Genomic DNA, 25,844 nt, shown 5'->3' with positions numbered 1-25,844 from the left:
CCTGGAGCCCAAAAGTCTGTTTTCTACCAATGAATATTGATATATATGCTGTACATTTTATTTATTTAGATAGTAGTTTCAATGTTGTGTTGTTTGTTTTTACCCATGTCTATGTTTTAATACATTGCATTGTATTCTTAGTAGAAAAAGCTCTATTTGATATTCATAGTAATTGCCTACTGAGTCCTGGAAGGACCGGGTGCATACCTAAACCAGACAGTCTAATACCCTTTTCTTTCCCTAGTTACCCTGATAACTCTGCCCTTTGGTCTCTTCTGTCTCGAGTAGTTCCACTGTATGTATCCAAAAAGCCAAAAGTAAGTGTAACATACATATGCTGTTTACATTCCAAGTAGTCTGTGTTGTTTCTTAACTGAAAAAACACCCCACGCTTCAGTGTGTGGACTTTAACCAGTTAATAGGAAAATTTAAGGCTTATATTTAAAATAATGTACAGCTACATACTGAATTTATATACCATTATTTGCATCTTCCATGAGGTAATGGTTCTTGAAGTAAACTTAGAGGAAAGATCTGCTAGAATTATGCTAACAATAAAAGGCTATACTGTGTATAATTCTCTTTAGTTTTATAGAGATATGTTTATGTAAATACATACATAAAGATTAGCCTGTGTTTAATTTGGTTAATGTAGTCATCTTCACTTTTCACATTAGTCAGTATTTTTTTGCCACTTTTCTGCTTATTTTTAGCTTTCCTCCAAATAAATACTTTTTGTCTTAATTTTTGTTAATATCACCTGAAAACAAACCCTTTTCAATATGAGGCTGAAATTAGAAATCAATCATATGGATAAACTCTAGTCTGGAATGTCTCTTGCTAATTTTTTATAAAAGGATCATGCTGTAAGAACACTGCCTCATTGTGCAAATATTGTACTTGTAAATAACAAAGATAAAAATACTTTGGCATTATATTTTGCATAAAATTAATTAGCCCTGTAATTAAATCAATTGTATGTTTTCTTAATCTTTCAGGGAGGAGCTGTGGCAGGAAGTGTCGCACATACACTTGATGTAAACTGTGGAAAGGTGTGCCTTTTGTAAAATGCAGATTTTGCAATTCCATAAACAGTCCTAAAATTAATTATGTCTGATCACTTACAGTGTTAAGTAACTCTTATGTTCTGTTTTATAGGAAGTCCTGCTGAATATTGCAGTTAATCAGTTGGTAGCAGGATGTCACATGTTAGAAGATAAGAAAAACAATCCTCTGAAAAATATTCAGAAGGCCATCCATGTCTGCCCAGGTTACTCTTGTTCTCAAACACAGTAGTGGTAGTTTGTTTTTTCATCCATCAGAATCAAAAATTACTAGATTAAAGTAAAATCTGCTTTTGTTTGGTTGATTTGTTGTTTAGGGTTATCCACGTATCTTTTGGGGAAAATGCTTAGAGTGGAAATTGTCACTTTTGTTCCAAATTTAGTGGAATGGGAATTAAGCCAAACAATAAGAAAAATATCACTGGGTTTTAAGGCTTGTTCTAAACGATGAGCAATTTCTTAATCTCTCAACAGGAAAATATATAAGTATTATTTAGTATGCTAAACAAAATTGAAAAACATGTTCCCTCAGTATGCAACACCAGACAGAAGATAATTACTACCTTGAGATTTTTGATTAGAAAAGTTCTGTTAAAATGTGTGGATTATGAGCTATAGAGAACTCTACTGTTGTTTTACTAAATAATCTTGTTCCTTTATCATATGAAGTGCAAGTCTGGTGGGGTTTTCAATTGCTAATTTGTATTTGATAGTGAAATACTAAAACAGTGTTTCTTCTAGAGTCATTTTGCTCTTATGCATAAGGCTGGCTTGCAAGTTAAAAATGTCAATTACTTTCCTACAGGAAATATGAGTATATGACTGCTGTTTAAAAGCAGTATACTTTACATTTTACTTTGTTAGATCTTTAAGCTTTGTTTCATTTTACTGGCAAAATTAATTATTTTAGGGATGAAAATTTAAATAAATAAAATCTTTAACTGAGCTCAGTCCAAGTCAGGACAGAGGTTGCTCTTAGAGTAGTAGGTCTTCTTCACAGGGCTATTTAAAGGTGAAGTTGACACAGGAGTTAGCTGGTAGTGGAAGTAGGCACCTGTTGCTGTTACTTTCTTGGTGGTGGGCAGAACAGACTGAGTCTGTCACTTTGTGTTGTTACAACTCTTCAGTGAAAGCTAAGATTAATCTGTATAGTCAAAAATAAATTGTCAGCTTCAGTACACTTAAGCAATCTTTGAAAAATATATTAGTTGGCTTTAGGAACAGCATCTTCCTTTTATAATCTGATAAATTTTAGTTACTAGTTAGAAGCAAGTAGTTATCACCTTCCTTGGTTTGAACTCAATTACTTCTCTTATTGTTGGTATTGTATTTATAGTGTATGGTTCCATTGATAGGTATGCTTTTATGCTTTATCTGGTAAATCCCATTCAAATCCCATTCTACGTGAACTGTCAGCATATTTAGAATGGGTATGAGTTCCCTTTGACCATTCTTTTCTAGATAATCCTGCTGCTTGGGCAGTGCTAATGGCAGCCTGTCATGCTGAAAACACTGTTGTCTGTCTAAACAACACTGAACCAAAACGAACAAATCTAGAGATGACACTTGTGTCTACAGTTTCAGCCAAAAGTAAGCTATATATGTTTCCTTTTACAACATGTTTCATTTTTAAAAAGCGAAATGAAATTATCTAAGCTTGCAATACTCTTCTGAACTTGCAAATAGGCTGAGGATTACTCAATGGTGGTAATTAGTCAATAGTTGTATTTTACACAAAAAAACATATTAAATTCTAATATATAGCTAGGTTTAGATTTCCCCTGCAAAGCTTCAAATGGTTTTCTAAAATAGTATGTCTGAACTCTGATGCCTACATCCATGATGAAAAGGCTAAAGTAATTTTGAGTTCTGCAGCTCTTCCAGTAGATACTCATTCTTGCTCAGTGCCCATAGTGTTTTGAAAACTGGAATTAAAATTCCATGTTTGAATTATCTCAAACCATTATCTCAAATGGTGTATGCTTATTTTCCCTCATGCTTTTGATTGTGCCATCTTTCAATGTTCCTACTAATGAAGGGAGCCGTGTCACATAAAAACTCATAAAAGTTCCCCATTACCAGATCTAGAGCCTGCAACCATGGTATTGTACTACAGCATAAATACTAATCTGTTTAAGCATGTTGTCTGTCTTGACAGCTGGAGAAAGTAACCTTCCACATAATTATGTCCGCACTCTGGAAGACTGGTGTCTGTGTCAAGCTATTACCAGTCTAGAGGAGACTGGTAAACTGTCAGAAGCTGAAGCTCTTTGTAACAAGGTATGATGGTGTCACATTGGCAGATTGTGGTAGAATTGTATAGAAGCCATTATTTTTGTGCATTATACAGTAAGGTAATGTTTGAATTAGCAACTGTCTGTTCCCTTGGAGCTACAAAATACAATAGTTCACAGAATCAATTCTGAGTTGAAAGAGACCCATAAAGATCAGATCATCAAGTCCAGCTCTTAAGTGAATGGCCTGTATGAGAATTAAGCCTTCAACTCTAGCAGTATTAGCACCATGCTCTGACAAACTGAACTGATTGTTAACATATTCTCCCCTCTCCAGTATACTGTTTGAAACAGCAGAACTGTGTTAATAGTTGAAACAAGTAGTGTGTGTGTGATAAAGCTGAAGTCTGTTCCAAATTTAATTATTAAACAGAGAGGTCTTGCTGCAATACAGTGGGGAAGGAAACTGGACTGTTAACAACATTCAAGAAGGTGTTCATGAGCAGAAGACTTGGCAAAAGATTAGCAAAAAAGTATACATCCCTGATTTTCATTAAGGAAAATTACTAATCACATGCAATAGTGATCATTGTTTTTTGGTATATTTCATTAAAGTGAGAGTAAAAAACAATAAACAACAAAAACAAACCTAAACCAGACAAGCAGATTGATTGAACATGCTGGTTTTCAGGAAGAAGTACTTTCTTACATCTCTGTTTTCTTGGTGAGATGTTTTCTCGCCAACTTGTATTCTCGCCTGCCTCATATGAACAATGATCAGAGATTTTGAGACATACAAGATCTGTCCTTCCCCCAGTTTCAGTGTGGGGGAAGGTTTTTGGTGGATTTTGCTTGTATTCTGTTGGTTTTTGTTTGATTAATTAGTCTGGGGAGAGGACAGTCAGTGTCTGCAATTAGTGAAGAAAAAAGGATAGCATTCCTTAGTACGACAAATTCTCAGTGGTAGTTTTGGACCCCAGAATTCTCAGAAAGCGGTATGACTGGTAGTGGTGAGTCAGATACTGCTGTCATTCAATTGTGAAGGATTCACAGGCAATATACTTTGTAAAAAAATGTGTGAAAAATACAAGTATTGTTTGTTAAAACAAATCTGTTTTGAGTCATAATTCTTGGAAGTCTTGTGACTTCAGCACAGAAAATAACATGCAGTGAGGTTTGCAGAATCTTCACATGCTTCACCTGAACAGAGTAAAGCAACAGATAGCTAGTTTTCCGTCTTTGCTTTTTTGTGTTGGTTCAAACTAACTAATACTCTCTGGATACCTGCTGTTACTGAATAGGAAATGTTTAGTAAAGTGCTTCTGTTCCAGTGAAAATATAGTGTCTTATCTGGGAGAATTGAAATTGCTTGAAGCCCCTTTTAGCCCCAAGACAGGTTTTCCTATATTAATAGGCCCAAAATTTTTTATAATTGTCAAACCACATGAGAGCTGTCTTTCAGAAGCCTATGGAAATGTACAAAATTGAGCTTAGACTTCAAATGTATTTTGAGGAGATAAAAAATGTTACCTGTTTTTATGGGTCCGTTCTCCTCCTCCTGGAGGAGGAGAAAAATGCTATGTTTCAAGCACCCTGAGAATGCTTTTAATGTTGTTTTCTATAAAGAATAGAATGGAAAATCTAAGTATGCTTTATATTGGAGAATGATAATTCTGACTGTTTTGTGTTTAGGGTTTAAAAAGCTGCCCTGAGCACCCAGCTCTGTTTTTGCTTTTGAGACAAGTTCAGTGTAAGCAGCTGTTGCAGTCTCACAAAGAACTTCCAGACAACATCCTGGAGGAACTTCGCAAAACAGTCATGTCCAGTTCATCCTCAGCTGCAGCCTGGCAAGTAAGTGTGAATCTTTTCTCTGACTAGTGTGCCACCCTCACACCTGCTGTAAGAGGGTGAGCATTTGTTTCACTGCTTGATTTCATTTATCTGCTGGCAGTCATTGACAGAAAAAACAGCTTAAATTCTATTTGTTCCAAAGTTGAAACATCATGTTAACTTCTATAGAAATTGAAATACTAAGAACTGCTAGTAAGACCAAGTAGACGTGGAGAGAATTAAAAGTTTGAGATAAATGCCTGGAATCCCCATCTTTAGGGATCTGTGATTTGACATGTGAGTAGAAACCAATGAAATACATCATAACCCTTAAGAATAAATGGAAGTAAAAGGTTTCCTGTTGTAGTAATACACAATTTCTTATTTAAGAGGCTGAAAACCTGAATTAAGTCTCTTTCTCCATAATGTCCTGACTTCAGGTGTCACTGTTCTTTTGAGTAAGTTGACTGCAGAGAATCACTCCTGGTAGAATTGTTCAGTAATTCCCTTCCATGGCACAATGAGTAATCATTTTTAGTTGACACAAAAGTGCTAAATCTCACTTCATATGCTGCTTCTGTGAGTCAGTATGAGAAGTCTCACACATACGAAGAGATCCTTTTGGTGATGCAACACCAAATATGTTCATTTTCTAATGACTGCTTTTTAGTTTACAGTTGAGTTTAGTTTACAGTTGAGTTTAGTTTACAGTTTGTCTGGCTTGCCAAAATGAATTGTGGATAAAAAAAATTAAACTTTACTACTTAAGTAGCACATTTCACTTAAATCTAAATATTTTTCTACTTTGTTAAATTTACTTTGTAAAATACTTTGTTTCAGTTATTATCTGTCTTTACCAATGTAAGTAGCACATCATTTAAAAAAATCACATGAACGTTTAGAGTCCTTTATGTAGTTGAAGGATTTATGATGTTCCTCTGCCCATTAATAAAATAAAACCCTGCTTGTGGTAAGATTCAGTGAAGTTATTTTCACTCTTAGAAGATCAGTGCAAGATTGCTGTACAGATCATGATCTCACTTCTTAGAAGGCTGTAGATCCTCTTCTTTTCAGAAACACCAGGAGCATTATTTCTGGGAAAGATGCTTTTTTGATGCATTTTTTTGTGATTTGTGAGACTTCATCTTTCTGAATATAGAACTCATTCAGGTTGAATTTGCAAAATAGGGGGCACACTAGAAATTATTGTATCCTCTTTTTTAATAACATTTTCTAAATTAATTAGGGTTTGTGTACGTTCTTCAAGCATCCCTTGCATAGCCAAGTCATCTTCCTTACAAGCAGGGAGAATAAGTGAAATGAGTACATGTGATGTGGGGAATGGGAAGGGATGATTTGTTTTGGTCTTCTTAATCCAGGCCACAAATGAGATAACTGTGAGGAAGATCTTTTTAGTCTTCAATTAAAGGAAGTATTTCTCAGGGCTTAGGTAGCATTTTCAGAAACTTGGCTGCTACATTTGCTCTTAGTGGATAAATGTATATTTTTATGTTTTCTGTCTCTTAGACTTGCTGTGAGTTTGATTTATCAATTGTTATGCCTTACAGTTTTACTTCATTAGAGGTGTCATTAACTTTTCTTTCTGGTTAAGTTTTTGGCTTTTGTCTAAATGGTTATGTGGGATTTAAGAGTGCTGCTGAACTGCTGCTCTGATGACTGTTCTACTCTTTGTGCTGTGACTTGTCAGGAAAATGGAGAAAAGCAGATCTGGCAAAGCTGCCATTGTGTCTTTGCATGGGGGTTCTCTTCTTTACTTGAGTGATAGACATCTTCAGCTGCAAAGAGCTGAGGCTGAGGGAAGCCTTCACATGAATAAATGTTTTACTCTAAAAAGCAGACCTGCAGCTTGATAGCAAGAATGCACAATCTCACTAGTGCTAATTAGTGCTTTCCAGTGTGTTGCTCTTTGTAATTGGTAGTAACTTCTGTGCACCAGAAAACATTAATAATTTTTGCCTCCTCTAACACCCTGCAGTCCTTTGCTAGGAAAAGTCTAGAGGCCTTTGCTCAGAAGCAAGTGAATTACTTTGTTCACTTGGTGATACAGCAAAAAATATTTCTAAATATGGCTTGCACATCTTCATGTATATCATGTACATGTTAAGAATTTTCAAATATGGCTTCATCTGCTTCAAAAAATGTGTGATGACTACCGAATTAAAGATAGAGAAGCTAGAATCCTTTTCCTTCTCTTTATGAGGAAATCCAGGACATCTTGTGCCGGCAGAGCAGGCAGCAGCTGAGAGAGCCTATCAAAAAAAGTCTATGAGTGGGCTAGGGAACTTTTAAAATAAGTAGTGAGGTATACTGCCAGCTCTGCAGCTGACTAATTTTTCTGCAGGGCAATGCACAGTATGTTGTTGGAATGAAGACTGGATGCATGATGTCAGCTAATAATATGCTGTGGTACTCTCATAAATTAGACTAAATGGTATTACCTAATGGATGTGTGTTTTGGTGACTCCGTAACTGATTTTGTTGGATGTTTATTTTCAGTGGCTGGCAAAAATATATCAGTCTCAGAGAATGATGACTGGAGCAGAGATGTGTTACAGAAAGAGTCTACAGTTGGCATCACAACAGGGCAGCTGGAATGGGAAGTTATCTAGTCTGCTCAGACTAGCTATGCTTGCACTGGAAATCTGCATGGTAGGATAACCAATATAACATTGCTGCATGATTTAACAGAAATTGGTGGGATAGAAGGCTTCTGTAGTCATTAGATGATGCCCCTGTTGAAATGACTCTATGTTTTATGAATGACAGCTAGAGAATAAAATGAGACATCAAGGGGCAGTGGAGTATTCTTAGAACATGTCTTTGTAAGAGAGGTTGCAATGTAATAATCATGTAGAACCACTTTGTGCCAAAAGGGCTCACTTGTTCAGTAAGGCTATAACAGTTTTAGTTTGATCATCCAAATTGATGTATCCTTCAAATGACCAATGTCTTGTTCAGACAACTGCCTCAACAGATGTTTTTTCTTTATGGGTCCTTGGAGAAGTCAGTCAGTCATATTTCAAGTATTTTTATGCTGTACGGTCATTTCCAGATAAGATGCTTTGCACTGAAATTTAAGAACAATCTAAGGGAATTGTATATTGTGGAATAAACAAAAGTACTCTATTCCTTGCACTGGGGGGGCAAAGTGAACATATCTCAGTGTCTTGGCAAGTGTTTATTATCTTCAAGCAGTGTCACTCTAGAAACTTGAAGTGCACTACCAGAATTTAAAGTCTACTGTAAAACGCAGATACTGCTGTGATCTTGGCTAATGCTTTTTCACAAATTAATTAATGACCCAGCTGTAATCAAGATCAGGCAAAGCAACCCCCATATATCCTATGTAAGAAAAGACAGATTTACTGAGGATAAAGCTGCAAAAATGTTCTCCTTTTTAGGGAAGGGAAGGGAAGGGAAGGGAAGGGAAGGGAAGGGAAGGGAAGGGAAGGGAAGGGAAGGGAAGGGAAGGGAAGGGAAGGGAAGGGAAGGGAAGGGAAGGGAAGGGAAGGGAAGGGAAGGGAAGGGAAGGGAAGGGAAGGGAAGGGAAGGGAAGGGAAGTCAGTTTTTCTCACCAGCTCATTGCTTCCAAAAGCAGAATTTGTCAAGCAGCAGTATTTTTCCTGCTGTTTTTCTGTCAATTTTTTGGTCTGCTTTTTTTCTTATTGCTTCTAAATGCTCTCAGAGGTCTCAAGATACCATCTAAATTGATTAATACTATTTCTTCAAGGGCTGGCATGAATTGCCTGAGAATAAACAAAGACTTTGCTTTAAAATGTGATTAGTATGAATTTGATTATTTCATCTTTATTTTTTAAGTGAGCAGAGAAGCTGATGAGGTACTTTTTGGCACTTCTGCACTGGTTTAATGAAATGTATAAAAGCCTGCTGATAAACTTGCTCAGGTCCAAGGAAGCTCTGTATTTGAAAATTGCTTGTCTCCCAGTTTTATCTTCCAAGTAAAGATTTGGTCACCCTTTCAAGTACAGTAATTTGAGTGCTATCCAGATACAATGGGGATAATAAGGTTTTTCTAGAGCTAGTTTTTCTTTCTTTGCTTTGCTTATATTCTTAAGATATATGGCTTTGCTCAATAGTTGCTCTGTCAGATCATTACAGTCTAGGAGTTCGTTTTGACTTGTGGTAAAAAAATTATGTCACTTCTGGCGATAGATTCTACATTCTAGAATATTTTTATATGTGGTATGAAGATTTACAAAGATTTCTGAAGCACTACTAAAATTTGTATGAAAAAACAAAGACTGTGTGCATAAATTAGCAGGGGGAATGCTGGCAAGGCTGATCCTAAATACATTAACATGACTTTTATGGGCACTTCTAACCTGTCAAATACTTCTCAGAACAGCTTGAATTAAACCTGCTTTCTAGAGAGTTGCAAATATGCTTCAATGGAGTAAATTTTCCCATGTTTTTTCTTCTCTTTATTTTTTTAAATTTCTTTATTATTATTCTCTTTCTTGTATTCTTAACTTTTATAATAGGCTAATGTCCCAAATGAACACTGGCCATCCTTGGTTCAGGAGGCAACAACTGAAGCTTTGAAACTTTCTCCTTGCCCCTTGGCAGCTCTGCTTCAAGCCCTGCTACAGTATAATCGCAAAATGGGAGCAAGGTATGCATGATCTGTTGTCAGTGGAATACAGTGTCTAAAAATACAAGTGGTCATTATCTGCTGATCTATCTTCAAAAGCTTAAAGAAACTTGAAAGCAGAAATTAATTCTTGAAATAGTGTGGCAAATAAAAGGGAGAGGGGAGAAGGGGTTAGTAATGTGGGAAGCAGCCAAAACCACCCAGAAAAAAACAGCAACAGCTGTAAGATAACTTTTATTTTAAAAGCATGTTATCTAAATAAGTTCATCAGATAGACTACACGTTCTCAAAAATCTTCTAAAACAGCACAGTGGAAACAGATATCACTGCTATGACTACTGGTAGGATTGATTTTGATCCTAAATTTGGCTCAAAGTGAAAGTTCATGCCCATTCCTGAACAGCCAGGTGGACATTGTGGCTTTTTGAGGAAGGGGGAAAGCATTTAGGGAAGGGGTTCTTGAAATCTTCCTGTGTTGTGTATTTGGTTGCTATGTCCATTTTGTCTTCGATAGTATTTTAGCTTTAGCTGTGAAAAATTAGAGGATTTGGTATGATTTTGTTCAATAATTCACCTCTTTTGTAGATAATTCTAGGGAACTGGCTTACATTTTTTGTTGTCTCTTCTAATGTGATTGTGATGGTTGTCACTTACAATAAAATTAAGATAGAAACTTAATTAAAATCTGTCTTACTACAATTCCAGACACTAACTTAGATGAACAGTGTATCACAAGATCTAATTGATCTGTCTAGGTGTTTCAAAATCCTGAAACAATAAATGAATCTTGAATACAAATAGCAAACAAAAACTTCTCAACAGCCTGTTAAATCACAATGTACTGGAATATTACATTGGCTATAAAGGACAGAATTCTTAGAACAAGAACCAAAGCTGATGGAGCACCAGTGAATAAATATGACATCCCTACATGTAGTTGCCAGTTTTTACCAGATTTCAAATGGCACTGTGAATTTGACAGTCCCTTTGTTAGGTACGTGGTGTGTTGATATTGCAAGGTAGTATCAGCCAAACAGAATTTTAGACTTTGTGTAGTATTCTATTCCAATTACCTTCTCTTCTGCAATTGCACATCTTGTCTCTGTTTGCAGGAAGTGCAATAAGGGCTTTCCATATATTGCTCCTGGCCATTGTTGCTTGCTTTATTATGTTTCATGAGGCCTGTTCAGTTGAATTTTATTTGGATTATGTTTTGATTATGTTTCCAGGGAGACTCGGCGAATGTTGGAAAGAGTTGTTTATCAACCAGGGAATCCAGAAACCATAGTGTCGGTGGCACGCTGGTACCTCCTGCAACATCTGTATGCCAAAGATGATTGTGAATTAATAGATGTAAGACAGTTCACCTTATACAGAACTTCTGTCTATTTACATTTGATATTATACTAGTAGCTGGGAAGTGGGGTAGAAGGAGGCAAGGAAGGTCTTGAGCTGCATATATACTTCAGTTTTTGAAACCAACACCAGCTTGTTTGAATATCTTTCATTTCTCCATGCAGTAATGAAAAGATAAAACAGCAAAGTCTCTAGTCCAAACTCAGAACAGTTCTACAGTTGATTCTTCAGTAGACATTTAATCAAAATTTTAGTAATAATAATGTTAATTCCCTCTAGCATGGCTGGAACATGTCCTGTCTCTGGCCCAAAAGATCTGAGCAGCAAAATCTCTATGAAAGAATAATGTGTGTAATGATGCATTATTTTTAGTACATAGTAGATGCTGCATTAGTTTCTGTTGAGAGTACTTCACTAATGTATTTGATCAAACTCACAAATCCATGCAGCTTTTTCATGTAGTGCGAGTAGGCTGTCATTCATTTTGCCTTAAAATGAGATCTTCTTTTCTCCTCAAAATCTGAATACACTCTCCTATCCTCAATGCTGCCACTGTTGATAAGGTCTTTTGCCCATATTACCAGCTGTTCTGTGGTGAAATGTTGAATCCAGTACAAAGTACATTTGGAGGTACATATAGAAAGATATGGGCAACAATCTCTGCATAGACATGCAAGACATAGATTAAAAAAAAAGCTAGATTTAATAAGTTCAGAAGATTCTGGTGTGCTCTCATTGTACTTTTTTCTGCAAAGTTTTCTATAGTCCCTGCTGGTGAGTATGAAAATAATGGCTGGAGATTTGCTTGGTTCTACTTAATGGTTTTCCTTTTCAGTACATGTAGTATCATCAGGTTACAAGAGATGTGCCAGAAGCTTATGAGCATTAGGTTGCTATGGGACCTTTTTTTAAGGTCCCTAGTAGAAAAGCTCCAAATAAGATGTGGAAAAGAAATTAGGGAAGTGTAAATTTAATTGGGGCAGGGAAAGGGCAGTTTTTTAAAGCAGCTGCAGAGAGCACTTCAGTTTGGCAAATGGAGATTTATACAAAAGTAAGATTTATACAATACAGGAGACAAGTGTGTGTCAGCAGGAAAATAGGTCTGCTTGTTTAATTGCTAGCAGGTAACTACTTGTCAAAGTAATCAATGACACTTTTACAGAGCATTGGAAGTGATTACAGTCACTATAGTGCAGAGTTTGGATCTTTTAAGCAAGTTGATGTGTAATGTTGAGTATTTCCTATTTGGGGATTATGGGTTAGATGATCTTTTAGCGAAATGGTCTTTCAGGAATGAAAGTACATTTCAGATTGCCACTAACAAAAAAACTTACATTCTCAGGTCATTCTTTATTTTTCTCTGCAGGTGCTTATAGAAAATGCCAAAGCTAATGGAGATATTAGAGCTCTGGAACTAAATGAGAAATTGTCAGCAAGTGCCTAGAATGGACTATCTCAAGCAAAATACTCCTATTAGTTCATCCAGTTTAATTAGTTCACCTTCCAGAAATGTATAGAGTTTGGGCTGTTTTGTTTCTTATGTCTGACTTTTTTTTTCTGTTTCATCAACTGCAGCCTTGTCTTTAGTTTTGTTTTTTCTTGAACAAAAGTAGGTTATTTTCAAGTTGAGTTACACACATAAAATCTCATTTATTTTCAAAAGAAAACTCTGAAATTTGCTTTTGTTTTTTCCCCCCACTTAAACTTTGTCACTATTCACAAGAGAGTATTTCCCCCCGAACTTAGGTAGCAAACAGAATTCTCCTTTATCTACTCATGCATCTCTGTCAGGTCCAAGGGTTCTTGGGCTCTGATACCTTCTGAACCATAGCCAGGGCCCCCTCCCAGGAGTGCTGGCAGGAGTGGGGGGGCAGGAGCTGGATGTTCTTAGGTTCAGGGCTCTTCCAGATACCTTCTGTCCCATCTGGGTCACCAGAACTGATGCCTTGTGAAGGCTGACCTAGAACAGAGACTAGATGGAGTCAAAGAATAAAGTAGATATTTATTAAAAGGCCTCAATGGATACGCCTTGGGCAGTATAAGAGCCCAGCCAGGGCTGCACCCAAGATGAACCCAAAATGGTCACAAAAATGGACAACTGGTCACATGTCTCACACTTTTATAAGTTCTGGTCCATTAGCGTATTGGAGTTCATTGTCCAATTATAGCTTTAGGTTATGAAATCCCATCCTTCTTGTTTTTCTCTCTTTAGTCCATGTTGTTTATCCTCTTGGGCCTGAGATTTGGGCGGTTGTCCTTGGTCCCAAGCTAGGAAAGGAATTGTTTTGTCTACCACCTCTGTGAAGAAAGTTATACCATCCCTTAATATGAAGCTCAGACCCACACACTAAAGCAATACAGAATCTGAAAAATATAAAAGCTAAAACCTAAGGAATCATCTGGACACATAGAAGTACAATTATTAACTCCACTGCCGGCGATGCCAGATTTTCTTGACACAGAATTTTAAGAGCTGGGTAGCAGACAGCTTCTGTCATCTCTTGGTAACTCAGCTGCTGATTGCTTAATTGGATGAATCATGACAACTGTGCTTAAGATATGTTGTTATTTTACTTTTATGTACATTAAAAAAAAATAAATAAATAAAGCAATGACTCTGACCTGTGAAAGTTACCATGAGGATGTTCACTCTGTTGACAGGAGTCATGATAGTGGTCCATTTTCTAGTTTAAATCTTAAAAATTCTGTCCAGCAGAGTCTTACAATGGCTTATATGATCCCATGTTATAGGCAGGAAAGGGCACTTCAAAAGCGTGCAGTGGGACAGCATTGAACATGCACTTGCTTTTGGAACCAGTTTTTCTGGGCTTACCAAAAATAGGATGCTGAGTTGAAGTGCAAGTCACCCACACTGATCTCTGGAGAGTGTGCCACTGTCATTTTAACAGGAAAACTCAGCTCAGTGGGCTGAGGCTTCTAGTCAGTGGAGGTAAGAAGAAAACCTCTGAATAGCAAGAATCTCTCTTTGTCTTCCACACTTTCATTCTCTCACTTCCCTTAAAATTATTATTTTTTTAGATTGATTATACTTCACAGAGCTGCTGTCATATGGTCCTGAACTATCAGTAACTGCAGATATGAAATGGAAATGCTGCAAAAGCCAGACATGTGACTCTCAAGAGTAGCTGTAACTTTTTTTAGCTTCCTGCTATTAAAAGCCTGGAGAAATTCTTGCAGCCTATGGTTTGTATCCTTGGCATATGGTCTTGCTATGTGTGCCACCCACTGTAGTGGAAAGGCTGTCATCACCAACCTCCTGGCAGCACAGTAAGCAACTGCCTGCCCCTCTTAATCCTTCTGTGTGAAGTTAGCCTACACTTTGCTAGTACTGAGCCCTGAATACCTTCTAGCATCTAGAAAACCGACAGGTGACAACAGCCCAGAGACTCCAGCTGAGTTACTGTCAACTGTGAACATTCCATATTAGAAAAAAAAAAAAAGTAGTTGTATGGTGGTTTTTTTCTGTTCAGAAGACCATGAACTTGCTTTTACTGTAAACAGAGATGAACTGCTTGTCTAAGATAATTGTATAGCCCGAAGTTGTATTACATACACTATAGGAAAAAAAGCTCCACAAAACTCTGTGAGTTCTGAAGTACTCAGTGAAAAGCACCCAGAGAAGATGAGTTTAAATTTAAGCTGCTGTAAAATTCAGCAACATGAGGTAACAAGTCTTGCTCTCCTGATTTTTAAGCAATGTATAGCTTCTACAAAATTGGCACATAGTAACAAGTCTGCTGTAACACTAGCAAAGGTTATGAATTTGTGCAGGTTGAGGCAACCATGTATTTTATGTAATCTAGGTCACAGCAAAATTCAAAGACACACAAGCATCACTGAATTGGGGAATTGAGAATTGCGTATGGATTTCACTGCCTGGGAAGTCAGTGTTATTCAGCTGCTCTTGCTGTAAAAGGGGGGGGGTGGGGGGGAAATAAACATTCAACTATAAGTTACCATGTTGGTTTATGCCGAAGGCAGAATGGAATAAGATATAATGAATTGGAGGTAGAATTTTTCATGGCTTTAGATACTAGAGGTTACTTTTTTAATCCCACGCTGGCTCTCACTAGAGAGCACCTCTAAGACTCCACAAGGCTTGCTCTTGGTGGTCAGTCTTCTGGGAGGTCATCTGGATGGTGTTTTCTTCATGTCTTTCTGAATTTTCTTTTTTTCAAGTTTCATTTTGTGTTCAGTATTTGTTTGAGCAGCTCTTAGAGATTCATGAATAGACTGAAGTCCTCTAAAAGAATAGGAACAGTTAATTAATTATGTAGTGGTTGCTTTCAACACATTTGAAGATGGTTCTTTGTCTCTGTGAAGGTTTCTGACCCATGTTTAATACAAATCACATTAAATCAAATCTATCCCATTATTTTATGGAATAGCATGAAAACACAATAGCAGCTTGGGTTGCAAACTCCTTGTTACTGGGAGCTGTCTTCCAATGCACTGGACAATACCAAGCATAATTACAACTGTGATTGACCTTGGGCATGTGACGTGACAGAAAGAAGACACTGTCTTTTAAAAAAGGAGGAATTGTTTGCTTTTGAAGTTATTTTTTTCATTTAGCATTGGGAGTTTCTCACTGGTTTGTTTTTTTCAAGACTGCAATCAAAAACTCTCTGTTTTCCATCAGATGCTGATGCTGTGGTTCTGCAGTTTGCCTACCAGATAGCAGAGTTGGTGCTGTGGATTTCCCAAAGTTGCAGGAACTGTAAATAGACTTACTCCTCATCTGAGATGGACACTGTTCTGTTGCACACATGTGGGAGAATGGGAGCTCAGCTTCACCAGCTGTTTGTGCTGTGCTTAAGTGTACAGAAAAGGAGCAATAGGAGCATGCAGGCAGCCTTTTCCAAAACAGAGTTATAAAACACCTGATACACATTTTTTTGCACCACTGTACTGTCAAATACTGTCAATAAAGACTATAGTAGGCTGCTGTTACCTCGTTGATTGTAGTAACTTTCAAATTACAGTGCAGTAGTTCTTTGAGTTTGCTCAGCATCTCACATCAGTGTTAACTTCTTAGGAACTAAGAACTGAGAAGCCTTCTGTTTTTTTCTTGAAGTGCTTATTGCAACATGGCTGCCAATGTAATTTTTTTCTTTCTGGAACAGTTCTTTAATATGGATTCATTTTGTCACTGCTGCAATCAAAGCTAATTGCTTCATAGTACTTAGAATTTTACAAATTCCAGACACATCTCTGATTTCCAGGATGCCAATCTGTGCTGAAGCACCAACAGCTGCTGAGACAGTCAAGAGGCTGCTTCTGTCCCCTTCAAGCTGCTCTGCGACTCTTCAGCAGCCTTCTGTTGCAGGGTCAGCTCTGCCAGATGACCATCAAGGGGAAGGAGTCCTTGGACTTGAGTTTGAACATAAGTTTGGCCAAAGTTTGGTATAAACAAAGCTGTTCTGTCCTTATTTTCTATAGCCTTATTTTCAACTTCCTTGAAGTAAAGAAATCTCTCAGCACCAAGATCTTTTATTCTGAAACTTCTTAGCTGTGACTTTCTTTGACAGCTATCTTGTGCTCACTCTGAAGGTCTTCTAGACAGCTAAACCTTATCCTATTGAGCTGCACAGAGACCTTAACTAACAGCTTAGGTTACTACAGCCTTGAGGCAGGGCTTATGGGTGGACTGCAGATGATGAAGGAATTGGAAGTGAAGTAAAGAGCTGGAGTGCTTGATCACAGACATCCTGAAAGATGAGAAACCAGACACTCAGGTTTCAGTTGAGAGTGTGTAAGATGTGAAATACTCGTGTAGTGATTTTCAGGCTTCTGTTCCTTTGGAGAGAGGGCTTAGTGATTTTATTTTGATAACCTGCTACATCCACTGTTTCCACCATCAGCTGCAAACAGGAGGGTATTGTGATGGATTAGACTTGAGTCACACAGAACAGATTACAGTCGGTGAAGTCTTCCTCATGGAGACCAAGTACTCAGTGACTCAGGAGAAATTCTTCATAATTGCTGTGAACATCTAGAATCATCTGGTGAAGTGCCTTATGCTTTGTGAGATACATCACTGTGACTGTCCTGTAAGAAGCAGCTGCCATGTATCAGCAATACCATCCGACTCCTTCCCTCTTCATTTGCACAATGCATGCTCTATGTTGGGTAGCTGCAGCTCCTCCAGTTGCCTCTTTTTCCAGCTACTGTTGGTGGAAAATGGGAAGTAAAGCATTGAAATAATACAAAACCATTAAATATGATCACAGCAGCAAGATCTACAAGAGAGAATCACTGCTGCCTCCATATTAAGGTTAGAGATCTTCCTAAAAAGAAATGGGTGCTCTAAAAAAAGCTGGAAAACATATTCTGAAGTCACCTTTAAATGAAAGACCTTGACACTCTGGCTGTTTGCAAAGACAGTTGGGCTAAACTGAGAGAAGCCTGTGTGCAGGGTTTTCAAGAGACACAACATCACTTTAATATCTCTTTGTCAGAAAGTGGTTTCTGCAGCAGCAAGTTACTGTAGAAATATCTTTCTAAAATGAATTAAATCCCATTCTCACATGATCTCTATTCATTTTGCACTTCCTTAAGCTCTTTCCAGATCTGTCTTTTAAATTTGGCATGCAGTTTTTTTCATTGCATGCAATTTTTTTCATCTGATACAACTTTTCATACTTCTGTGGCTTATCAATTCTTTCTAATTGTAGTAATGGAAATACCAGCTTTTCTTCTGCTCTTTTTTTCTGCTCTTTTTTAAAAATACGTAATATGGGTTCATGTGCACATTAACCTGTCCTCTGCTACCCATATGTAGAGTTGGTCTTGCTTTCTAGTCCCATGTGCAACAGCACTCCATAAATTGCAAGGAGATGTCTGGTACCTGTCATGGTTTGACACTGGCGCAATGCCAGCACCCCCGTGAAAATGCACCTTCCCAAATAAATGCTGTGAGATGTGGTCTGGAGCAGAGCAGAGCAGGCCCAAGCTTAATAACAAAGGGAAAAAACCCAAAACTTTATTAAACTACTACTATGATAAAAGGAAAAAGAAGAAAACCACACACAAATCCAAAATGAAAACCTTCCAAAACATTCCTCCTCCCCCCACACAACAAACCACAGTGAGACACAACTTGGACCCTTAATCGAGTTATCACCCTTCAATATAATCAATACTGAGTCCATCAGGAGAGAGAGGAGTCTCCCTTGCACCATAGACCCCCAGGAAACACAGCTGCCACCTCTTGTGTTTCCATGTCACACATGACACCACCTGGAGAAAATCTGCCAGTGTGACACTCTCCATGTCACAGTGCTCTCACCACTGCATGGACAGACTGCTCATAGGGCTCCTTTAAGGATGTTTTGCCAAGGACCAGAAGGAACAACAGTCCAGTGTCTCATTTTGGGACTACAGTCCCCCCCATTTTCCTCCTCCCCTGGGGCCGGGGGTGAAAACAAAGATCTTCATCTTCCTGAAGACAGAGGGCATCAACACACCCTCCTCAGCTTTTCTCTGTTCACTCCATTCCTGCTGGTAGTTGCTGAAGCAGGTCTCTTGGCTCACCATGTATCACCCTAAAATGCTGTCTCTCTTGGAGGAGAAATTGGTTCAGTCTATGGCTAACAAGAAAAGTCCAGCCAAAAGCCACTCCATCATCTCCCCCCAAACTACTTTTCCTAACATCTCAGGTCCCAGACTGTCTCTCTTTCCTTCAAATCCAGGAGGAGTAATATTTCACAAAGCCTTCATTCCCCAGGAAAGAGTTAAAAGTTCCAGACTCCCTGGAGGCTGAAATCTCAGCCCAGGTCTCCATCTCCCACACTGGGCACCTTCCCCCACCTTCTCCTTCTCTGGTGGCAAACTTCCAGGTGTCTTCAGGCTCTCTGTTTCTTTCCCTCTAGGTTTGGGCAAGGGAGGTCTGCTCCCTTTGATGACCTGAACCAAAGAGAGAGTTCTCCTCAGAGTTCTTGCTTTTTAACCCCCTGTGTTCTCAGAGGCGTGTCCAGCCCTCAGTGGTCACTCCAGGTGCCAATATCCAAATGTGACACTGATTGGTTTGACTACCAACTTCCTGAAAAAATTCTCCTCCTTGTCAAACCATGACAGTGCCCCAGAGAACACGTCAATCCTCTCTTCCACAATGAACCAAGTAAACCAGGAAATTTCTTTTCCTGGCTGGGCCAGGACAAATGTGTTTTTAAATTTCTTTATTTTTATTCAATCATTTAAATCCAGTGGTTTGATCTCATACTGTGCACTGTGAGACTCTGAATATAAATAATCCTTTTCAAGTTGCTTTCATCAGCCCATCTCAAGCCCAAGCTTTCTGATGAAAGGAGTGCAATGCAGTGGTGTAAACCCAGCTCAGCTGCTGGCACAAATAATGAGGCTGAGCCCTCTATCTGAGGGATGGTAAGCTGTCCCCTCCCACTTTTGAGCCAATACATCTTTGGAGGCAATTCCCCCTTGATGGTATGCTCAAACCTGAGCTGCACAGTGTCCCATGCCTTTCTCTTCGAGTTGTACTGCATCCTCTCATCAACTCCAAATCTTGTTAAATATAGCCAAAATCCTCTGACCTTCTCTGGGCCTTGCAGCACAAGGGAGTCCTGTGGCTCTGCCTCCCAGGGAAGGTGTTTGCAAACCTAGCAGATTTGCTGTGTTGGAACACACTCTGAGTTTACAAACACTGCTGCGGGGCACAGGTGGCTGATGGAGTGAGTCATTTCCGTGAATAACTGAGCTGCTGCCCTGTGCTCCCAGGATGGCTCCATCACCTGCAGGCAACCTGCCAGATCTATCATCCCTTGGGATGGCATTCCTTGTCAGACTGATGTGCAAAGGAGCATTTCTGAAGACAGCTGCCAAAGTAGAATTTGCTGAGCAGAACTGTCCTCCTGGTGCAGGCTGGAGCTCATCACCTGCATTTCTCTAGCACCCCTGCTGAGGTTTTCTTCGGCTTCCAGAGCCTGAGCTGTGCTTCCACTGAAATGACATGCAAAGGAGCAACATACATGCCTCTGTGTAAATGTATGTGTACACACAATAATGCATTCCTTATTCAACTTATTTAAGAGGGGCTTCAAAAGATTTAACTCCTGGTAATGCTGTATTTTTTTGTCACAGCAGTCTGTCTTAGGGGAGAGTCACCACATTTATTCGTGTGTTTTCTGCAAAATAATCACAAAGTCTGTTGGTGGAGGAAGGAAATTTAAATTATTGGTTTGAGATACCAACTGAGAAGCCAGAAACATTTTTAATATCTTCCTGGCTGCACTAAATATTGGTTGCCTTAAGTACAAAAGATTATCATCAGGCAGAATAAATGGATATTAAAGTCCAGGAGCATAATAGCTCTGAGCAATTTCTAAATCTGACTTTGTATCTGCAGCCTTCATCCTGATGCTAAGATACAGTGATCATGTTCTAATCCCTTCTGAATTCTGAAGTGGAATTAATTGCACATGGCAAAGGAAGAGAAACTTTAAAAGCTGTAAAGGAATTAATTGAAAGCCTTGGTCCTGTGCCAAGCACTAACTGCTGCTGTGGAACAGAAACATGACATATTATTACTGATCACAGGATGGTGAGGGTTTGTTTAGGTTTAAAACCCGGAATAGACAATCTCTGCCTTTCCTTAAGAAGAAGAGATCATAATTCTATCATTCCTTGTCAATAAATGATACTGATGGTGCTCTGTGATGGCATCAATGCTCACCTTGGTACAGGGAAACACCATGGCTGAGTACATTGGGGTTACACATATGTAAAGTGGTGCCATAATCCAGGATTATTCCTTTCCCAGGATGTCCAGCGCTCTGTGTGATCTCTGTCTGTGAGAACAAAAGAACATTATCTTGCAGATTTCCCTTCAAAAATTAATCTCTGATTATACTCTGATTATAATTCACCATTTTGCTGGCTGTGTCCTAAGGCACCTGGTTTTGTGTTGGGTCTCAGGTCCTTTGTGCATGGTTTGGTACCTTCTGGGGCCAGGGTGAAGGAGTCTTGCTGCTCATTCCTGCTCCTGGTATGCCTGGAGGCCACGCCAGTGTAGTGGGATGTCATCCTAGAGAGACTTACCAGTCTCTCCTTTACCAGGTTAAGCAGCGAATGCTTGTGCTGGGCTTGATTTCCTGAGACCATATCACTGGCTCTGCTGAAAGAGTAGCTGATCTGTGAAGTAATTTAGAATACTTGTCAACCTAAAATTATGATTATGTCTCTGTCAGACTATGGAGTAATCTTGAGTCACTTGAGTAAATAAATGGTTTAAATTACTCCAAATGTCCTCAGTAACTTCCTAGCGACTCCTAAATTACATTTTTTTCATTGGTCCTTATCTTGAAGGTTGTACCTACATGCCAAAATATGATTTCTGCAGGAAAATACCTGAGGGGTGAAAAATGTTAATTTCATATTTGAATTAACTCTGAAGAAACTACACAGTCCCATTTAATGTGGACTCTGTTGCTGGGCATCAGTGAATGCAGTTTGAAAATTAAGTTTGTAAAGATAAAAAATGCTTTGAAGTTAAACAAAAAGAGAGTGCACACTTGCCTTTAAAGCAGCAGTTGGACAGACATGTGAAAGCCCTCACAAAGACATTAAAGCATGCAGGAAATTATGATGAAAATTTTAATGTCATTGTGTTAATTTCAAACACATGCTTGCTAGCAAGAAATAATCATTTAAAATTTGTCTGGGCCTCAGTTAGGATAAAAAGCCTTCTTGTTTCTGGCCCTTCTAATATTTAGTAACACTTTTCAAAAGAATGTTTGAACTGAAGCGCTTTATATACAGAGTGAGTAATAACAGCTCTGCATCGGTCAAGTGAAGTGATAATGACTGTAAATGTGGTCAAAAACCCTAAGGATAACAAAATCTATCCAATTCATATGTTATTTGAAGATACTGCTATAGGCAGTATCCTCAAATCATAACACCATAGAGTGGTGTGGGTTGGAAGGGGCTTTAGAGACCATCTTGTTCCAACCCCTCCGCTGTGTCCTGGGACATGTCCACTAGGTCATCTTGTTCCAAGCCCTGTGCAACCTGGTTTCAACAGCTCCAGGGAAGTGTTATCCACAGCTTCTCTAAGCAACCTCTGCTAGCCTTCACCACCCTCACAATAAAAAATTTATTCCTAACATCTCATCTAAATCTCTCTTTTACGTTCAAACAGTTCTCCAACAAAAATAGTTGTTAAGTCAGTTTATCACTATTAGTCATTTAAGTAGTTCTAAGATTTAATTTTTTTCAAGAATAAAAAATCGTTCCATTGGGTTTGTTATTTTTAATTTAAACCAAGTACCTGTGGTAAGAAAGTTTGTTTTCTGGAGCACTAATCTTTGTTCAAAAGAATATAAAATGGTGCTGTGATAGTATTTGTGATGCAGAGGAGTATCCAACCTCAGCAGGGGAAGGAAAGGTCTATAGGGACTGTTTGTTACAGGGTGGTATCAACCAACTATCAGCCAGCCTCTGTGTTCCAGTCCAGCCTCTCCTGGTTACTGAAAAAATAACCGTGTCCTGACCAGAACTAGGATTGGAATAAGGCAAATAAACTAGAATCAATGCTCAGTTTTGTTCAAAGCCAACTCTGGCAGCTGGCATCTGATTTTACTTCAATTTCTCTGCAAATGGAAAAGGAGAAAGAAGGGAATATTTATACCTAAAAATTAGTTATTTGAGATTGTGTTTAGGTGACTTAGAAAAGATTTGGCAAAGTCTGCCTTGAGGACAAATAATTGGAAATCAGTGGAAACAATTAATTTTTATTCAGTTATTTTACAAATACTGAAAATTATTGTTATGAACAACACTAGCAGTTACCTCATGAGGTTACATGGCCTCTGTGGTTCAGATCAAATGAGCACAATTATCTCTTTGGGATGCAGATCCTGCCAGCCTCAGACAAGATGCTTAGGATGAAGGTGGTTGGGCTCAATCTTGAGGGACACACTTGACAATGACAAAATTATTATTGTTAATAATAATGTAATTATTTTATTTTTTAAATTTTCTCCCATTAGTATCCCTCTTCCATGAAGCTTACGAAAACATATATATAGCAGGAATAAGGCCACATATACAGATAGTTTACTACAGTCTTTGGCCCAGCCAAGACCTGAAATATTAATAAAGAGATACTCATGTATATTTAATAAGAGCATACTCCAATAGTACTACAGTTAATTTTCATATGTGAAAATAGATCTATCTAATAGATCTATTGAAATTAATTTAGGTAGTGGAATGCAGCTATTCTAACCTAACTGACTCCAAGAAATAAGAGATAAGCATCCACTCTTCTGTTTAGGGTCAAATCTCTGAGCAAGGCTCAATTACCATGAAATCCTGCAATATGTTTAAAATTCATCTGGATTTCAGTAAAAATATCAGTTTGCACATTTACAACACAACTGCAGACTGTAGTCAGAGATGACTGGGTCTCTGCCAGCTGCACATTAATTGAAGAGGGCTTTAAAACTGATTTTGATTTGTCAAGTTTTATGCAGAAGATCGAGTCTGCTCTGAGTTAAATTTTATTTTAGTTCTATAAAAAGAGCACATAAATCTGGTAGACTTCTAAAGCAGAAGTGTGAAAGGAAACAGATATTCCTTGAAGGACATTGAATTTATTTAAATTTTATATTAACTGGAAAAAAATCTTAATATTTAGTAAATAAATACTTTGTATTTTATTTTGAATATGCAATGCCAACACATCTTAGTGTATACAAAGTCTCCTCTCTTCAAGATACATATTTCTGTACACAACTTTAGTAGGATCTCATTAGCTTTTGGTGAGTTCAGCTTTTACTTCTATTCAGTCTCCATATTATTTTCTGACATTTTTCTGATTTTTCTTCCCTCTTAAATTGGTGACATTTCTTGTCCCTTTTATCTCATCTTGATCTCTATCATTTACTGCTTTCTGTCTCCCTGTTTCTCCTTCTCTTTTCCCAGCTTTAATATGTTGACCACTTTAGCCTATTTCCTCATTCTCCTGTACTTGTTATATGTAATATAGGTAATTTGTGCCTGTAGGATGATATGTATGTAATATTTCATATTATTAAAAAGCATACGAGTCGGTACTACGGGGTTTGCCTGACATATGTTGAAACTGTCTCTGATAAGATCTCGTTTACAAGTTGATACACGTAGCCCATCTGGGTTGTTTCTCAAGGTGATCCAGGAACTCCTGAGCTATGATCATCCTGACAACAACCCAAGACTGGAATCACTGGAATCATCTAAAAGGATATATCTCAATGCCGAGTTCCTGTAACTCCATCAAGGATGTACATCGCTTCCCAGACACTGGATTGTTCAACTCAGCATAGAGAAAAGAGACTTTATGAATATGTGGGACTTTGAATGGAAAGAAAAGGCTGATTGCCAAAATCCTAGCTTTGAGTAAAATAAACCATATAAAGGTCTCCTGCGCAGGACGCTCAGTGTGCAGCATAGGAGACCCTCTGCTGTAGCAGTCAGACCTCTGTCTCACCCAGCGCCGACCCTGGGCTCAGCACTGCCCTATTCTTTGTGGCTGGCTCAGATAGAATTCAATGGCTAAATAAAACTATTTTTTTATTTTTTAATTTGGCTGGATTAATTTTTACTTATAACTTACTCATTTTATTTTCACTTGATGAGAATTTTTTTCATTTTAATGTCCTTGTCTATTTTTACTGCTGAATAGAACTCTGATTAAGTCTTGCTTAAAATAAGTCTTTACTCAATTACCATTTTAAGGGGTAGAATTGCCTTTGAAATATTGTTAGTGAAGGATTGTTATAATCAGATTTTTAATTTTTTGCACTAGGTCTGCTATTCAGTGCTTAGCTGCTTTTCATTGTTCTGAATATGGTTGCTAGATACTTTTGTTCATTGCATCCTTCCCTGGAGCTCCCTTTTCTCTAAACCTTCTCAAGAGTAACATCTCACCCCAAAAATATTTCTGAATCTACAACAGCAAAAATACACTAAGCAAATGATAAACAAATAAATCACAAAACTATGGGCACATGAGATTGTGCAGCCACTCTAGGTGTGCCCACCTTTCTTCATCAGCAGCACCACTGTCCCAGGCAGCTGTCTGAGAAGTGGGTATATGTGCAAATGCATAAAGATTTTTTTCTTTTGTATATTAGGCAAGTCACAAATTAGACACAATTATAACAGTAAATAGAACCTTTGTATTTTGTGCTTTTCTTTAACGTATGGAAAGTTAATTGGTTTATACCTTTCTTACAGGTGGCATTTAGTGCCTCACTTTGTTAATTAGCTTGTGGGAAAACACACTTTTATTTTGTGTTTTCATTATTTTATGCATAGACCTTCATTAATTTTCTCATAGTGTTTCAAATGGATGTGATTAACAGGCTTGTTCTGCTGTTTCATGGCACCCTGTTCATCACATTAAAGCAGTCAGAGTGAATTACCATAGTGAAAAACTGTCAATCACCTTGCTGGCAGCCTAAATAGACCAGCTTTTTGTCATCACCTGATGATGCATGGACACTGGGGTAGCCTCTGGAGCACATAGATCAAGGAAGTACAAGTTAACTGCAGATAAGAGAGGCAAAGGCCAGAATTTCAATCAAAAGGAGCCATTGATTTGAAGAACAAGGGAACCAGGGCTCAATGTTCCCCTAGGAAACCCAAGGCAAGAGCTGCAAGACTTCACAAGAAGCACACAAGGTAAAAAAGAAGAGGATTAAT

At 38.1% G+C, this 25,844-nt stretch overlaps 1 protein-coding gene and 1 long non-coding RNA gene across 5 annotated transcripts in view; one reads left to right on the top strand and one right to left on the bottom strand.

Moving 5' to 3' along the window:
* SKIC3 (SKI3 subunit of superkiller complex) overlaps positions 1-13,738 on the top strand; it is a 48,082-nt gene extending 34,344 nt beyond the window's left edge. For all 4 annotated transcript variants that reach the window (XM_021541531.2, XM_077790132.1, XM_021541534.2 and 1 more), the window contains 10 exons: positions 245-317; positions 999-1,052; positions 1,159-1,270; positions 2,526-2,654; positions 3,223-3,344; positions 4,991-5,149; positions 7,646-7,798; positions 9,652-9,782; positions 10,991-11,114; positions 12,484-13,738. In XM_021541531.2, the coding sequence (XP_021397206.2) occupies positions 245-317; positions 999-1,052; positions 1,159-1,270; positions 2,526-2,654; positions 3,223-3,344; positions 4,991-5,149; positions 7,646-7,798; positions 9,652-9,782; positions 10,991-11,114; positions 12,484-12,561 (1,135 nt within the window). In that variant the 3' untranslated portion in view covers positions 12,562-13,738. The remainder of the gene's footprint in view (positions 1-244; positions 318-998; positions 1,053-1,158; positions 1,271-2,525; positions 2,655-3,222; positions 3,345-4,990; positions 5,150-7,645; positions 7,799-9,651; positions 9,783-10,990; positions 11,115-12,483) is intronic.
* A 1,540-nt stretch (positions 13,739-15,278) lies between these two features.
* On the bottom strand, positions 15,279-22,998 carry LOC116184623 (uncharacterized). Its single transcript, XR_004149379.2, has 3 exons — positions 22,947-22,998; positions 20,830-20,944; positions 15,279-15,379 (listed from the first exon to the last, which is right to left on the bottom strand). It is a non-coding gene; the product is annotated as an uncharacterized LOC116184623 (long non-coding RNA).
* Positions 22,999-25,844: the final 2,846 nt, after the last annotated feature.

The sequence above is a fragment of the Lonchura striata genome, chromosome Z (assembly GCF_046129695.1).
Source record: "Lonchura striata isolate bLonStr1 chromosome Z, bLonStr1.mat, whole genome shotgun sequence".
NCBI lineage: Eukaryota > Metazoa > Chordata > Aves > Passeriformes > Estrildidae > Lonchura > Lonchura striata.
This window is presented reverse-complemented; position numbering and strand designations above follow the sequence as displayed.